Raw genomic sequence first — 16410 nt, forward strand, 5'->3', positions numbered from 1 at the left:
TTAGATGGCTTACCAGCTCTTGAATTAACTTTGGTATATGATATCTGTCTAGAAAATCATCCATTTCATGTACATTTTCCAGTTTTGTTGAGTATAGGCTTTTGTAGTAGGATCTGATGCTTTTTTGAATTCCCTCTGATTCTATAGTTATGTCTACCTTTTCATATCTGATTTTGTTAATTTGGACACACTCTGTGAGTCCTCTGGTTAGTCTGGCTATGGGTTTATCTATCTTGTTGATTCTCTCAAAGAACCAGCTCCTGGTTTTGTTGATTCTTTGTGTTGTTCTTTTTGTTTCTACTTGGTTGATTTTAGCCCCGAGTTTGATTATTTCCTGCAGTCTACTCTTCTTGGGTGTATTTGCTTTTTTTTTGTTCTAGAACTTTCAGGTGTGCTGTCAAGCTGCTAGTGTATGCTCTCTCCTGTTTCTTTTTGGAGGCACTTGGAGATACGAGTTTTCCTTTTAGTACTGCTTTCGTTGGGCATGTTGTGCTTTCATTTTTATTAAATTCTAAAAAGTCTTTAACTTCTTTCTTTATTTCTTCCATGATCAAGTTATCATTGAGTTGAGAGTTGTTGAGTTTCCATGGATATATGGGGCTTTTGTTGTTTTTATTGTTATTGAAGTCTAGCCTTAGTCACTTGTTTTCAAAAGAAATAATCCCTCTTTATTACTGGAGACACACCTAATTTATTTTCTAGATCTTTTATTCTGGTAAACCAGATCCTGTGCTATAAACACAAATACCTTTTTTGCTTTTTCTTGTCTTCTACATTTTGTGAATCTTTTATGAACATCATCCTTTGAATTTTTTATACTTTTAAATATTAGTATTTTGGTAAAAACCAAAGATTATGTTGTTGCTTTCTTTGTTTTTCCCATAGCCTTTGTTCCAGTTCCTCAGTTTCTCTTGTTATTCTCTGCCTTGGAGTCCTTCGTTGAGTGCCTTTTACACATAGAGCTTTCTCTTCAGAATCAAACATAATAAATATATTTCCCTTTTGCTGTTGCTGATGGCATACATGAAAATTTAGTGCATTTCTTCCAGTAAAATCTAGCACACATTTTTTTGTTGCATATGGATGGCAACCTTCTTTTACATAAAATAGCTCTAGGGTCTACACTAAATGCCAGATGATTGGCTAATTATGTTCTCTCACACTTGATCCTTAAGACAGAAGAAATAGAGTGTAGTTTCTAAGAACAGTCTGTGTTAGCTTTGTAATATTCACTTCATTTAAGATACCTCAAAGAGTTGTTTATGAAAACATATATATGGGGTACTTTTTTATTGATATGAATTTTTAGGAATATTTAAGTTCTGTACTTGTTGAGTCATTAAAAAAATCAGCAAATAATGTTTACCCACCCCCTTGAGGATGTGCTGAGTCAGTAGTAATGCTTCAAAATACTTTGACAACATCATTCCCAGGATCCTTGTCTGCTGGGATAAAGGCTATGACAGTGCCCTTGATATAGCCTAGCTCATCTCCCCTTGCAGTGTACTTAATAAATTAGCTTTTTCCGTGTGTGTGTGTGTGTGTGTGTGTGTGTGTGTGTGTGTGTGTGTGTGTGTGTGTGTGAGAGAGAGAGAGAGAGAGAGAGAGAGAGAGAGAGAGAGAGAGAGTCTAAGTAAGTTTCTTTTTTTTCCCATATGATAATTACATTTTTCTGGTGCTCTCAAGCCTTTTGTGGCTATAGTAACAGGGATAAGATACTTTCCTCATGAGTCTGTCATGAGTTTGTAGTCAAGTAAAAGAATCTGCAATTCTTATGTTTGATTTTGAAAACAACTTGAACGAAATCTAGTAGAATCTTTTACAAAGTGTTCTCAGAGTCAGTAATGTTTCAGCTCAAGGTTATCGGTGATGTCAGTTCAGCTTTGATGTAAAGATGACCAGCTTGTTTAACACTTGTGCCAGAAAACAGTGCTTCTAAAGGTTATAATATTACAGTTCTCTTTCTTGGATTCCCTTCAGAGTCATTTTACAGCCTCACTATCTTAGCTTTCTAAGTAGTGCTTTTATTATCGGAGGCTTGCTGGCTGGGTTAGTCAAGATTCATAGACATTGTTTCTTGATATGCAGGGGGGCTAGGATTCTATTTCTAAAAGTGTTCATCTTCTTTTCCCTAGAGGGAAAAAACAGTTTGGAACCTCTGGCTAAGGGTCTTAACCAAGACCAATCATTATGATATAATATATTTAATAATAGCTCATCAATATTAGAGAAGAATTGAAATTTCACAATGGAAAACAAGAAATTTTCATTGTAGATAAACATTTGCCATTTGTGGGAAAATATTAGAATAGGTCTCTTAATTAAAAAACAAGTCCTATCACATCTTCAGAATAGCCACAATGTAAGCGTTCTACATTTGCTTATGGAAATGGCTGGTGGCTGTCAAGGTTGTTATTAAGAAGTCCAATGACTCATACTTTTTAAATGTTGGATGTTGATCTTCTTTTATTCAATACCTAAAATTATTTGTGTGTGTGTGTGTGTGTGTGTGTGTGTGTGTGTGTGTGCGCGCGCGCGTGCAAGTGTGTGTGTGTGCATGTGTAGTTTCTGCATGACAGTGTACAGGATTCAGTTCTCTTCTACCATTTGAGTCCCAGGAATTGAACTCTAGTCATCAGGCTTAGTGACAGGTACCCTCCCTTACTTATCCATCACACTTGCTCCTCTGTACCCTTAGTTTCTTGATGAAAATGTAGGTTTTGTTTGTGGTATTCAGAATTACAGCTTTCCTAGAAGCTGATTGGAATTTTGTCATAGGATGTAAGCTGCAAGTGCTGAAGGAATGAATGATGGAACCACTCTTTCCATCATGACCTCTGAGTGATAGAAAAGTAACAGAATTTCTAATGTAATTGCCATCTTCCTGCATATGCATGTCAAAAATTTACTGAATTTTGTTATTGGATATCAACTATAAGACTTGATTCTTTATTTAAATAAGAAATATGCTGAACCAGTTCTGGCTTATTGTATGAATTTTAATACCTGTGACCAAGATGGGAAGTCACCCTCTCTATTGTTACCCTCTTTGTTTCACTGGTAGAATCCCAAGGACTGCAGCAAAGCCAGGAAGCTGGTGTGTAACATCAATAAGGGCTGTGGCTATGGTTGCCAACTCCATCATGTGGTCTACTGTTTCATGATTGCTTATGGCACCCAGCGAACACTCATCTTGGAATCTCAGAATTGGCGCTATGCTACTGGTGGATGGGAGACTGTGTTTAGACCTGTAAGTGAGACATGCACAGACAGATCTGGCCTCTCCACTGGACACTGGTCAGGTAAGGAGATTGTGCACCATAGCAGATACCTAGTAATGCCAGATTAGCAAATGTCTAGGCATGGTTTTATAGGCTATAATCATTCTTTCTTCTTGATTCAAATGTAGGCTAGTATTTTATTTTTAAAGTATTGCATACCTAGCTGTAGTGGCACATATCTATAATTCCAGTGCTTGGGAGTCTGAGATGGGAGTATTATGAGTTCAAGGCCAGTCTAGGCTACATGGCAAAACTCTGTGTCTAAAATAATTTAATATTTTAATTCGGGTGATATAATTTTCAGTTTTAAAGTGATATTACTGAATTCATTTAATCTTCATAATTATTGCAGAAAGTTGACCAAGTCTCAAACATAGGAGTTTCAAACAGTAGCATGCTGTTTGAAATGGAGGATTGATTTGTAAAATGGAGGAGTCTGTTGTAGGCTGTCAGGAGTGGGCCTAAGAATTTCATTTCTGAGAAAATTTCTATATCTTAAGACCAAAGTATGAGAACCACTGAGATAGACTATGCTGGCACCTTTGTCTCCGTTTTATAATTAAGGACAATGAAACCTTGTTTGCTTATATAATTTTAATTTTAATCAAGACACATTTGGTGATGGATAGGATAAACTGCAGTCTAGCAGGCTTTCCCAAGTGATTTTAAAAAAAGAAAAAAAAATAACAGAAACTTCTCGGCCACTGAAGTGATATTAAAAAACTAGATTCTAAACAAAGTCTTAGTGGTAATTCAGTGTTTTTTTTTTTAATGTTCAAGACTGTAAACAGATCTACCATATTAGATCTTGTATTATATTGCTATCTTGTAATCTTGGGTAAGTTTCAAAACCCAAGATGGAAGTTTCTTCACCTGCAACATGAGAGTGATAATTTGCCCCATTGAATAGTTTGTAAGTCATATATTGAGATGCATTTACTGTATTACCTCGTGTAAGAACTGACTTAAATGCAAACTACTATTGTTAGTTTAAAAAAATGCATAGGTGCCTTGTAATGTGCAGACAGGTATCTGTCATAAAAGCTAAGTACTGCTGAACACAGTAGCTCATGGTCCAGTACTCCTGAGGGGGAGGCAGATGGATTTCTGAGTTTGAGGCCAGTGTAATCTACATAGCAAGTTCCAGGCAACCAGGTCTGCATAGTGAGACCCTACTTAAAAACAATAAAATAAAAAATTTAAAAAGATATGTTTGAGATAAAATTTTTTGTTCTTATGAAATATATCCATGTCATCAATCTTTGTTTATATGAATTATTAATAGTATATAAGATTATATTTTTTTGAGAAACTAGAACATTTCAAAATAGAGGAGCTAGCATAAATTCTAATAAGCTCCTTGATATTAATCCTTTGGTTATAAAAATATCTGTTGTTGTGATTTATACAAAGAATCCTGAATTTTTTCCCTATGGCACTGCTTCCATGAAATTGTTATTGTTCAGAGACATTGTACATGAAATGCCTGTGGCTGGAATTTAATGATTCCTATTTATGTGTATCACTAGTGCAGGAATTAGCACATACATCTGATCAAGCTACATCCTACCTTGAATTGCTCCTGCGTTATTTTATAGTCGTAAGACCATATCCTGGACTGAGAAGATGGTTTAGTGTGTACGCGCACTTTCTGTCCAAGCACGAGGACCCAAGTTCAAGTTCTAGAACCCATGTAAAAAGCCAGGCATGACTGTGCATCTGTAACCCTAGTGCTGTGGGGGAGGGGTTGGAGACAAGAGGATCACTGGGGACTCCGGCCACTAGCCTAGCCCCAGTATTAGTGAAAGACCCTGTTTTATAGGACACCCGACATTTTCTTCTAGCCTTTATGCACATGAGTTATTGCACCCATTCACATATAGTACACGCACACGTGCGTGCGCACACACGCACACACACACACACACACACACACACACACACACACACGATCTTTTATAATGAGTAATTTTTTAGGTGAAGGGAGATAGATAATAAAGAATATGCATCTAAATAAAAATCATCGAACTACTTGTATCACCTGCACACATTATGTCATTCTTAATAGTTGTGTGTTTAAAGTGGCAGAGAATAAAGTCAATTTATTTTTCTTACTATGAGATAGCTTCTAAAATTAAAGGAACTACGTGTAGTAGACCTTCAGATTCCTCCACATAGATCTCCTAATGAAGTTATAATAAGAATCTTGCTTATTTAATACAAACTCTTTGTTTTAAAAATTTATTTATTCTATATGAGTACACTGTAGCTGTCTTCAGATACACCAGAAGAAGGCATCAGATCTCATTACATATGGTTGTGAGCCACCATGTGGTTGCTGGGATTTGAACTCAGGACCTCTGGAAGAGCAGTCAGTGCTCTTAACCACTGAGCCATCTCTCCAGCTCTGCTTAATGCTTTAAAATATCTTTCAACAATTACTGATTTGTTTTTGAAATATAGCATTCTATATAGGCTATGAAAGATAACTAGCTTCTAAAGTCTTTTTTGTACTTGAAATAAATATCCTTGAATAAATGATGATGTAGTGATATGAATTCCAATTAATTATATTCTTTATAAAAATACTGCGATTATTATTTAAACTATTTTGGCTCCAGGTCTTTCTTGTTGCCTTAATGAATTGAACTGAGCTATTAATTTAATAAATTGAATTGGAACCATTTTGGAAGTGAAAATAATAAATAGCAAGAAAGAGTTTGATGACTTTTCAGTTTAAGTACACCTGTAGGTATATGGCCATTTTCTATATTTAATATAAACTGCATGTTTACATTTTCTCTATGCTTCATTTCAAAACAGTTTTGGTCAAAGAGTTTTTATTTGCCACCCCTGTGATTTATATGGGACATCTTTAAGAATATAAGTATTTGTTTGGATCGGACACCCATGCTGTAGTAGTTTTCTGTGAAGACATGGTCTCTCCCTTGTCATGGGCAGACTAGGGGTAAAGGCAGATGGCAGAATGAAGAAGTGAACTATACCATGTACTCCTGTAGTGTGGGTAAGTTCAGACTACAACACAAAATTATGGATAACTCCTTTTGGAAGAAATTATTTTAAACAGACATAAAGTATGAGTGAGTAGATGACAGCCAGGTAGGGAACACGTGAGATTTTTTTAGCTGTTTATTTTCTCTTAAAGACTCAAGATAAGGCATCAGGATGTACAAATTCCTGATTTATTTGTCAAGGACTTGAGCAGAGCACTTGAGATTTGTTTATTTTTAGGCCTTGTATATGAGATTTTTGTATGCATGAATATTGCATGCATGCCTAGTGTCTGCAGAAATCAGAGGAGGGCATCAGATATCCTGGAACTGGAACTGGGATGGTTGTAAACCATTATGTTGGTGCTGGGAGTGAAAGCTAGATCCTTTGCATGAACAATAAATGTAATAAAATAACAAAAACACCTCCCCATCTTTTTTCAGACTCCAAAGCAGTTCTCATCAAGCTGTATCAAACACTTATAAAATAGTATTGCCTTTTGTTGTTGTTGTTGTTAAGAATGAAGAGCATTTATAGCAGACATGCAGCTTAGTCTTCATGTGGCTCCCCTAACAATCACAGTGAGAGCTGTCCCTGACTGTTGCCTGCCCATGGATCCCGTCCCTTACTGGACTGCCTAGACAGGCCTCAGTGGGATATGCACCCATTCTAGATGTAAAAGTCAGAAAGAATTGGCATTTTAAAGCTGTTTTTGGCAGAGTTGTTTAAATGGCCAGAAATCTTAGGGATGGAATCCTACACACATGGAGTGCCTGACAGATAATGATAAAATGGCCAGGTGCCTATCACATCTTGCTTAGAAGAGAGTTTCAAAATATCAGGACTGGGAATTATTTTTTTTCTTAAGCCTCTAATTTGCTGAATTATATAGAAAGGAGATGTAAGCCATCTGCTTCTCACGTTAGACTTTGGTCAGATATGAATGAAGACTCAGTTTTGATAGCTAATTTTATTGTACTTTGCAACAGCTCTGATAGGAGATACTTGGATTTAAATGATTTTTTCTTTTAAAAAATTTCATTCAATGTGTTTTGAACTTATTCTTTGCTATCTCCGAGCTTCTCCCAGATTGTTCACACCTTTCTACCCACCCAACTCCATGTTCTAGTTCTCTATCTCTAAAAAAATGGAAAAGAAAAAAATCAAAACAAATTTTTTTAAAAAATCAGTAAGATTAAATACAAACAAATAAAATAAATGAACCCAAAACAAAACTAAATCATGCATACAAAATAATCCTGGAATCCATTTTGTATTGGCCAGCTACTTCTGAGCATGGTACCTACCAGAATATGTTTAATATACCCACGATACTCCATTGAAGAAAACTGATTTTCCGTTTCCTGGCAGGTATCAATGTCACATTGCTTCTTGGTTAGGGGTAGGACTGTTCGTCCCACATTGTCTTCTCAGTGCTGGGTTTCTCTCATTTGAACCTATGTGGGTCTAATGTGCACTGTCACAGGTTCTGTGAACTCACGCGTCAGTCCTACTGTGCTGGGAAGGTGTTGTTTCCTTAGAGTTGCCCGCCACCTCTGGCTCTTTATAAGCTTTTCACCTTCTCTTCTGTATAGATCCCCGAGCCTTGAGGGGAGGAGTTTGATAAAGACATCCCACATAGGGTTACGTGCAGCCTCTCACTCTCTGCACATTGTTCAGTTGTGTTAATTTCCATCTACTTCAAGAAGCTTCACTGATAATAGTTGAGGAATGCACAGGCCTCTGGGGACATCAATGTCATTTTATTGCTGTTCTTTTAGTAGAATAGTAGTAGTAGGTATTCCCTTGGTCTGTAACATACTTAGTCTCAGCTGCCAGGCCACTTTAGCAATGCCATGTTTGGTTTCCATCTCGTGGAAAGCGCCTTAAATCCAATCAAAAAAGTGGTTAGTTACTTCTAAAACATTTGCTCCACTTTCCACACAAGTGTTTTAAAGGTGTACTCATGTGGTGCTTTCATTAAACAAACCTTGAATTTTGTATTCATTCTTAACTACCATTTACACTGTTACAATTTTGTGTTCTTGTTAATGGTCATTCAGCATGTGCAGTAATTGTGGCAAACAGTGCAGTCTTGCTTCTGGTAGACATTGGCAAAAGTAGTCAAGTTAGTGCAGCACTGCTTGTTAGGGGTTCTCTTTTTTTCTTAATTGAATTGAGGAAATGACACAAGATTGGCACTTTTATTACTCAGTGCCCTGATCATGAGCATTGTCTAAGGTATAAAGAATGTCAACTCAAAAATTCTACTTCCCCAGATTAGCACGTAGGTCAAGTGTTATGTTCCAGTAGAAGGAACAGGAGGTATATAGGCCTGTGGCAGAGTGTACCCCTGTTTGACTTGTGTAAGGCTCTAGTTCAGTGCCTAGCACATACAAAAACCAGTTATATTACTAGATATCTTTCTTTTATGCAGTTTAGGGTATGATAGTTAATAGGTAATCGAGTGTTTTTATTTTGAAGTATTATTTTGTTCTCAAGGTGATAAAAGGATAAATTATCCTACATTAACTAGAAAATATTCCAAACATCAAACATAAAAGTAGGCAGGGCATAAAGATTACCTAATCTTGTAGTTTGTTCAGATTGACATCTATTGTGTGAGTTATAAATGTTATGTCTATGTGTACAACATTTTTAAAAGCCTGGTAATAGCTGTAAGCATTTTCATTTTCTGAATATCATTAATATTAATACATAATTATTGAACTAATTAATGTATGTGTGAGCAGATCACTCTTCCTTATTCTCCTGGGGATATATATTTTAAATTAAATGCTTCTCATTAAGTGAAATCTATTCTTTGAACATTTTCTTGTAGTCTGAATAGAATATGCATTAGTGATAAATTGCAAATTTTGTTTCTGTGTTTTGTGTTGGAGCAAATATTTTGTTTAACATTGATTATATATTCAAATGTATATTTGATAGCATTTTCAGTTATGTTTCACAAAAGATGAATATTTTTACTATAGAGAGTGTAATTGCCCATAACTAGTTATTAGTACCTATTCTCCTGTTTTAGTAGCTAAATTATATGTGAAAGAATATAAAAACAGTATATAAATTGTATATAAACTAATGCATTTGCCTTAGCATGTTTTAAAGACAGCATTACTGTTCTGTGTTGTTGAAATGCATTCTCCCCGGGTTTTAAAGACATGCTGAGATGATTAAAGAAATGCATGAAAAGAATCATTCTAGGAATATTCGAATGCAACCTTTTTGAGTTGTGATTAAAATCTAGCCTGCAACCTCTGTCTAGTCATGTTATTTCTCAAACACATAGACAAAAGTGGTTTCATAGAGCTCTAGTTTGATAAAAATTGTCTGCTGTTAAGAATAAATTATCATTTTAAAGTGGTAGGTTGTTTTGTTTTTGTTTTGTTTTTTACTAAAATAACAGTGTGCTGTTACCAAGTTATGTGTTTAATTAGTTCAACTTCTCAGTTATTATTTTGTATTAAGGTTCATGAGTAAAAGACACAGAAAGGCTATTCAAGTCTTTTTCCAGACCGTTGCTTTTACACCTATCATTGCTCCTTTCTGTAGTTGAGCTTCTACAGAAAGAAGTAGAAGGGAACAGCTCCGGCAGTTTTTCTTAACTTGTCATTTTTTAGTCTCCTGTCAGTAGAATTGTGAGACAACATATTTTCACCGTCTGCCACAGAGCATCCCAATTTAATGAAGAGATTTGGACAGTTTTCTCTGTCAACCAAGTGGGAGAATTTTCTTTTTCTCCGTAGTCATTACATAGAACACTAGGAACAATATGGTCAGATCTCCCCTGAATTAATTAAAAGTAATATAATTCTATATAATTTAAACCTGATAAATATTCAAAAAGTTATTTGTCTTTGTTTTGGTTGGCTCATTTCTATTGCTATCGTTGCTTAACCCCAGGATACCAAACTGATGAGCAGAGGCCATAGCCTAGTATGTGGACAAAAGCACCTGGAGAATAGGGCCTTTGCGGTTTTGTCAAAGGGTGCTCCACGGCTATAGAAACAGTAAGCTTGCCCCCTCTTGGCAAATGCTTTATTTAGCATCTCCAGCTGTTACATGCTGTTTGCCCTTGGTGATTGAAAGTGAGGACATGACCACTCCTAGGTCTGACTGAGGGGAAGAGTTCTGTTGCAGATATGAGGTAGAATGTGGCCAGAGGCATCTAGAAGGCTCCACACTGGACCAGGCCATGAGAGGAGAGGGATGGGGAGAGTGAGAGAGGAGTAGAAGAGAGAAGGGGCAAGTGACTAGGAGAGGATCTGAAGACCAGGGGAGCTCAGGGCAGGCTTGTAGGGGAAAGAGAAGCTGTGGGAAAGAAAGGGAAGCCCATGCCTTGGACTGGAGAGGTCTAGGGTAGGAGGTGGGGAGAGAAATGCTGGGAGGAGCCACAGGCACTGAGTGAGCCTTGCCCCAGGTTTTTGGGGGACCTGACACTTGGTGCCTTTGGGGGTTACATTTTGAAATGCATTCATATACTATCCTCTAACACAAAGCTCACTTTAAAAATTTGAACTCTAGCCTGTGATACTGGTTCTTGATCTATCTTTTAAAAATGATGTGTTCAATATGAGCATAATATTGGAATAACAACAAAAACAAATGCATTATAATGGAGCTGGTTGGGCCAATATTGTAACATCAACTCCATTATTAATAAAAATTACTTTTAATATTTTATTTTATTTTATTTTATTTTTGAGGACAACCTGAATAATGCTTGATTTTATTTATTTATTTATTTTTTCCGGAGCTGGGGACCGAACCCAGGGCCTTGTGCTTGCTAGGCAAGCGCTCTACCACTGAGCTAAATCCCCAACCCCATAATGCTTGATTTTTGCTGAATGAAAACATTATCAAATATAAGTAGAGGGTGTTGGTTATCAAGTTTTTGTTTTTAATTTTAAAAGTTCATTACTTAACAAAGAGAAAGTAAAGGCTGCTTTAGGACAGTTTTATGAGAGGACTCTGACAAAACTGCATTTATACAGCCTTTATTTCAATACTGATTAGAAACTGTGTGCTTACAAAATTTAAAAAAAAAAAAAAAGCTACTTCGAAGGAGAAATTAAATTCATTGAAACAGAAAAAATTTCTTTCCAGGTTGAGAAATCTCAAGTAACCTTTGTATTTCTAATGTGAGATAAGTGTGTCTTTTATTAGTTAGAGTTCTTTCTCTCCCTAGCCTCATCTTAATCAAAGGGGGAAATCCTGTCTTTGATAAATCTAATAGCTACTAGGAAGTCTTTAAAGATCCCTTCCAAAAACAGCCCTAAGGGGAAGTGCATTGTTTTTAATTATTAGAGAACAGGAAAAGGAAGATTAGAGATTGTGTTGACTGAACAAAGTTGTTTCATCTCAGAGGCTGCTCTGGTAGGGGATAAGCAACCCATGTTCTGTTTAGTAACTCTACCAATCTGTAGACTCAGAGACAGCTTCTCTCTCAACTCACAAACTCCTCCCTCCTCTTGAAGGCCCAACAACCTTCCCCTCTAAAATCCATAAAGTAAGGAAGTTTTTTTGTTCCGGAGGTCATTGTTAGATCTTCTAGTCTGGTTTCCCTTGCCTATGAACTAGCTACAAGTGTAAAATCACACATTTCACCTGAAATCTGACTCAGCATATCTCTTCAAACCTGGGATGAATATTATTTAAAATATCTGAGAGAGACCAAAATTTCCTGGATTTAATTTCTTCTGGGTTATGCTGTAGATCTGGTTATAAAATGTATTCATTTTATTTGACCATACTATTTTTAGGTAAAAATGTAAAATTAAAAGCAATGAATGTTGATTGCAAAAAAACCAAGAAAGTACATAAAATATTAAAGAAAAAATAAAAATACTAAATATATAAATGTGTTCCTTTTAGCCATTTTGGTGTATTTTAAATTAATAGACATTTCTAAGAGTAAGTACCTATAAAAACTGGATAGAAAGTGAATAATACAGCCTGTATCTCCGTATCTTACACAGCCAGCTCTACCCTACTGTAAATATTTGCATTGCTCTAATATATGTGTTAAGATGAGAGGACTGGTTGGGCATGTGGCACGTGTCTCTAATCCCAGAACCCAGGATACAGAGGCAGGTGGATCTCTGAGTTTAAGGCCTGCCTGGTTCAACACAGAGAAATTCTGACTAAATAAATAAATACAGAGAACTGAAATCCATGTGTATAGTATTCATGGTTTCTGTTCTATAATTCTGCTTTTGTCAACTGTATAACGGCAGGATTCCACTGTACATAATTTTGCAGAGTCCATTCACTGCCCTAAAAGTGCCATGCCTTCTCCCTGTTCATCCTTCTCTTCCTCTCCCAAGTCTCGTCAACCACTGTCTTAGCCTTAGCTGTCAAGTGGACCCAATTCAGACTTACTTGAGGACAGAATCTCAGCTGAGTAATCTCTAAAGCAGATTGGTCCGTGGCCGTGTGTGCGAGGGGTTGTCTTGATTGTTGATTGATGTGAGACGGCTCAACCCACTGTGGGTGTCACTATCCTGATGTGGGTGCTTGTGCTATATAAACAAAACCTAGCTGAGCATGAGTCTGAGAGCACTAGAGAGGGAGGTAGCAAGCAGCATTGGCCAGTGGTTCCTGCTTTGCGCTCCTGTCCTGGCTTCTCTCAATGACAGACTGTAACCTGTAAGCTGAAATAGACTCTGTCCCTAAGCCTCAGCCACTGAGGAAGCCAAAACAACCACGTTTGTTGTTTTAGTTTCCATAATTTTCCTTTTCCGACAATGTTATATAGTTGGAATATACATTACATGCTCTTTTATGCCTACTCCCCTTTTCATTAGAGTTCCTACACATCTTTTTGTGACTTGACAAGCTTATTTCTTTTTATTACTGAGTTGTATTATATTGTATTCTACTTGTTTATCCAATTATCTATTGAAGAACATTTTAGTTGCTTCCAATTTTTTACAATTTTGAATAAAGCAAGTATAAATATTTGTGTGCAGAACTTACATAGGTATCATTTTTACCTCATTTGAGTACTTGTACTCATTCTGAGTAGGTACTCAGAAATAAGATTACTAGATCACATGTTAAGACTTTCTTCAGTTTTGTAAGAAGCTACAAGCCTCTCTTTCAAAGTGGCTTTCATTGTCAATACAAGGTATTATAACAAAATACTATGAACTGTGTGGTTTAACCAAGAGACAGTTCTAGAAGCTGGAAGGTTTAGGTGCGGCTTAAGGTACCACAGTTCCATTTCATGGTGATGATCCTTTCCCCAGCCTGGAGTCGCTTCCTTGCTTTCGCATCACATTGCTCCCTTATAGAGAATGGGAGTTCTGATGGTTTTTAGTTTATAAAATCAGTAATCTATTATGGACCTATATTAATCATAGTTCTTTAGAAGAATAGAAAATACTGAGTTAGTGAGTGTGTCTGTTTAAACATTGGGATCGATTGATTGGCTTTCCATGGTAGCAGCTGGATAATCTAATGATGGTAGCTTGTGCTTTAAAGAGGCAGAGAACAGGTGACTGCTTAGTTTAGGAAGCTGGATGTTGCAGCAGCCTCATTCTGAGGTTGAAGGCCTGGAAGCTCCCTAGAAATGCATTGATAGCCCAGGTTGTGCACATTGATTGGGCCTGCCAGCCTTGGAAGGCTCTGCCCATATCCAGGGCATGTCTTTTCTGCCAGCCTCACAGTCACTTTTTCTGGTGTAAGAATCCCAAAGTGGCCAGGGATAAATCCTGTCTCTCAGTTCAACATAATTGCCGTGCTTCCTGGTAGGAGCTATTTCTTCATGTAGGAGCACCCTACACCCTGATCTGGAGCTAACGAATCTAGAACAGCAAAGCATATTATCATGGAAGAAGGAACAAAATTTGGTTAGGGGACCACTAAGGTTGATGATGGTGAGTGGTACTGATTTTATTGCCCTGTAACAAGCCCATGGTTTCTCTCTAATGGAGCCAGTTTCCATAACAGTTGCAGCCATTGTGCCACACCTGCCAAGCCTGCCAGGCCTACCATGTAAATATTCTAAAATAACAAGTAATATTACCAACAACTGGCCACGGCGTATTCAGACACATGAATTTGTACAATTTCAGATCAGAACCACAGCAGGACCATGCATTCACAGCCTTATCTAAACATCTTTATCTCTCCAAAGCCTCACATTCAAATACCATCACACTTAAGACTTCAGTATGAATTAGGATAGAGAGGAAGATCTGCACATTCAGTTCATAAATGTGGCTGTGCCGTTTTACATTCCCAAGAGCAATTAAAGGGGCTTTGAATCATTTATACCCTTCACAGCATTTGATAATATTGTCAAAAATGTTTAAATTTTAGATATTATCCATTGTCATTGTTGTCTGTTGGCAGCCTATATTCAACTTCATTGATGACTTCTTACTTTGTGTGCTGGCTTTCCATAGCCATGACAAAATACCTGAGAAAAACAGTTAACAGAAGACTTATTTTGATCATGGCTTCAGCGATTTCAGACCTTGGTGGCTCATCTGTATTGTTTATGGGCCTGTGGTGAGGCTAAACATGGTGGGGAACATGAGGGGGAAACTGCTTACCTAATGGTAGCTAGGAACAAAGAGAGAGAGGGGCAGCACCTGAGCCCCGGTATACCCTTGGAAAGCATTCCTGCAACAGCATCTTTTCTCCAACTGCCTCTGCCCCCCAATGGCAGCACTAACAGGGGACCAAAGGTTTAACACCCGAGGACGTTCCAGATCCAGGCTTTAGCCCTGGGGTTGGCTTTGTTCTGCTGGGGAGAAGTTTAGAGGGTTGCCTTTGGCTCTGTGTCTTCTTGGTTGACTTGTGTTGATTGCTGTGAGTTTCCCTTTCAGTGTTGCTTTTGCTGTGCTCCACATTTTGAAGTTTTGGCTAAAATACTGTTTTAATATCTTGAGACTTCATTCATCCTATGTTATAAATAACATGAGAGATTCTCACTGTCTTTCTGTTGATTTTTAGTCTAATTGTATTGTGGTCTGAAATCATACTTAGTATGATTCTTTTAATTTTGTTAAAATGTGTTCTACCAATCAAAGCATGGTCTTTTTTTTATGAAATGCCCTCCTATAAACTTAGACTGTGTCCTCTGTGGTTCTGGGTAAAGTATCCCGGAGAGATTAACTCAGTTCTACTTAACCTTCACTCATGCTCTTCTGCCTGATGGTTCCTTCAGTGATACAGGCATCGAAGTCTGCAAGTATAATAATGAATATGTTTTTAGTTTGTAACTCCACTATTCTGGGATATAGGTTTTAAAGGAAGTATGTCTTCTTGGGAGTCAACATTCTCATTTTACTGTTTCTCATATCATTTTATTGCTTATTATTTTCCTTGTTTTGAAATTGATTTTTGTCTGAAATTCATAGACATAGAAATTTATTTTTCTTTAAATTAAATTTAACATGATTTCAGGGTAGTCCATCACTTTACTTTTAACCAATATGTCTTCATATTTAGAATCAGTTTCTTGGAAACAATCTGCAGTTGAGTTTTGCTCCCTACTCCCTGACAGAAGAAAGTAAAAACTTGCATAATCTCTGCCATTTATGTTGGTATATTTTAAACTAATGACACTTAAAGTGATGGTTGGCATATGTGGTCTTCTAAAACAGCTTAGTCTCAACATATGAGAAGCAGCCTCCGATACCATGAGAGTGGGGATGGAAAGGAGACAGAGTCAAGTTGCAGGGTCACTTACTGGGAGCTGACAGAAGCATGGCCCTGAATGGTAGCAGGATTCCAGGTATCTTCATAATTTTAATCAGAAAAATAGGGGTGTGACTTAATCCAAGCCAGAATATACCTGTTGTATCAAAAGCTAGTATCAGAGTAAAGCACCTTCCCGGTTCTAGGGTCTAACCAGGGTCCACATGCTCCTCTGCTATGGTTTGTTTTGTCCTTGGCTAATGTGCTGTGGAGTTATGCATAGAAAATGGATCAGAACCCCTCAAGGGCAAGCAGAGCAGTTGTAAGTCAAGATGGCTACAGTTATGGCAAGCCGAATCCGTAGAGTTGAATAAGAGAGTCTATACTATGTATTTATTTGTTGCCTTGTTCTTTGTCTGCTATTAAATTTATCTATTTTTCTGCC

At 37.1% G+C, this 16410-nt stretch overlaps 1 protein-coding gene across 2 annotated transcripts in view; it reads left to right on the top strand.

Annotated features, from left to right (window-relative positions):
- Fut8 (fucosyltransferase 8) overlaps nucleotides 1–16410 on the top strand; it is a 131359-nt gene that overhangs the window by 68209 nt on the left and 46740 nt on the right. For both annotated transcript variants that reach the window (XM_032907987.1, XM_032907986.1), the window contains one exon: nucleotides 3065–3302. In XM_032907987.1, coding sequence (XP_032763878.1) covers nucleotides 3065–3302 — 238 coding nt within the window. The remainder of the gene's footprint in view (nucleotides 1–3064; nucleotides 3303–16410) is intronic.

This window comes from Rattus rattus, chromosome 7, assembly GCF_011064425.1.
Source record: "Rattus rattus isolate New Zealand chromosome 7, Rrattus_CSIRO_v1, whole genome shotgun sequence".
NCBI lineage: Eukaryota > Metazoa > Chordata > Mammalia > Rodentia > Muridae > Rattus > Rattus rattus.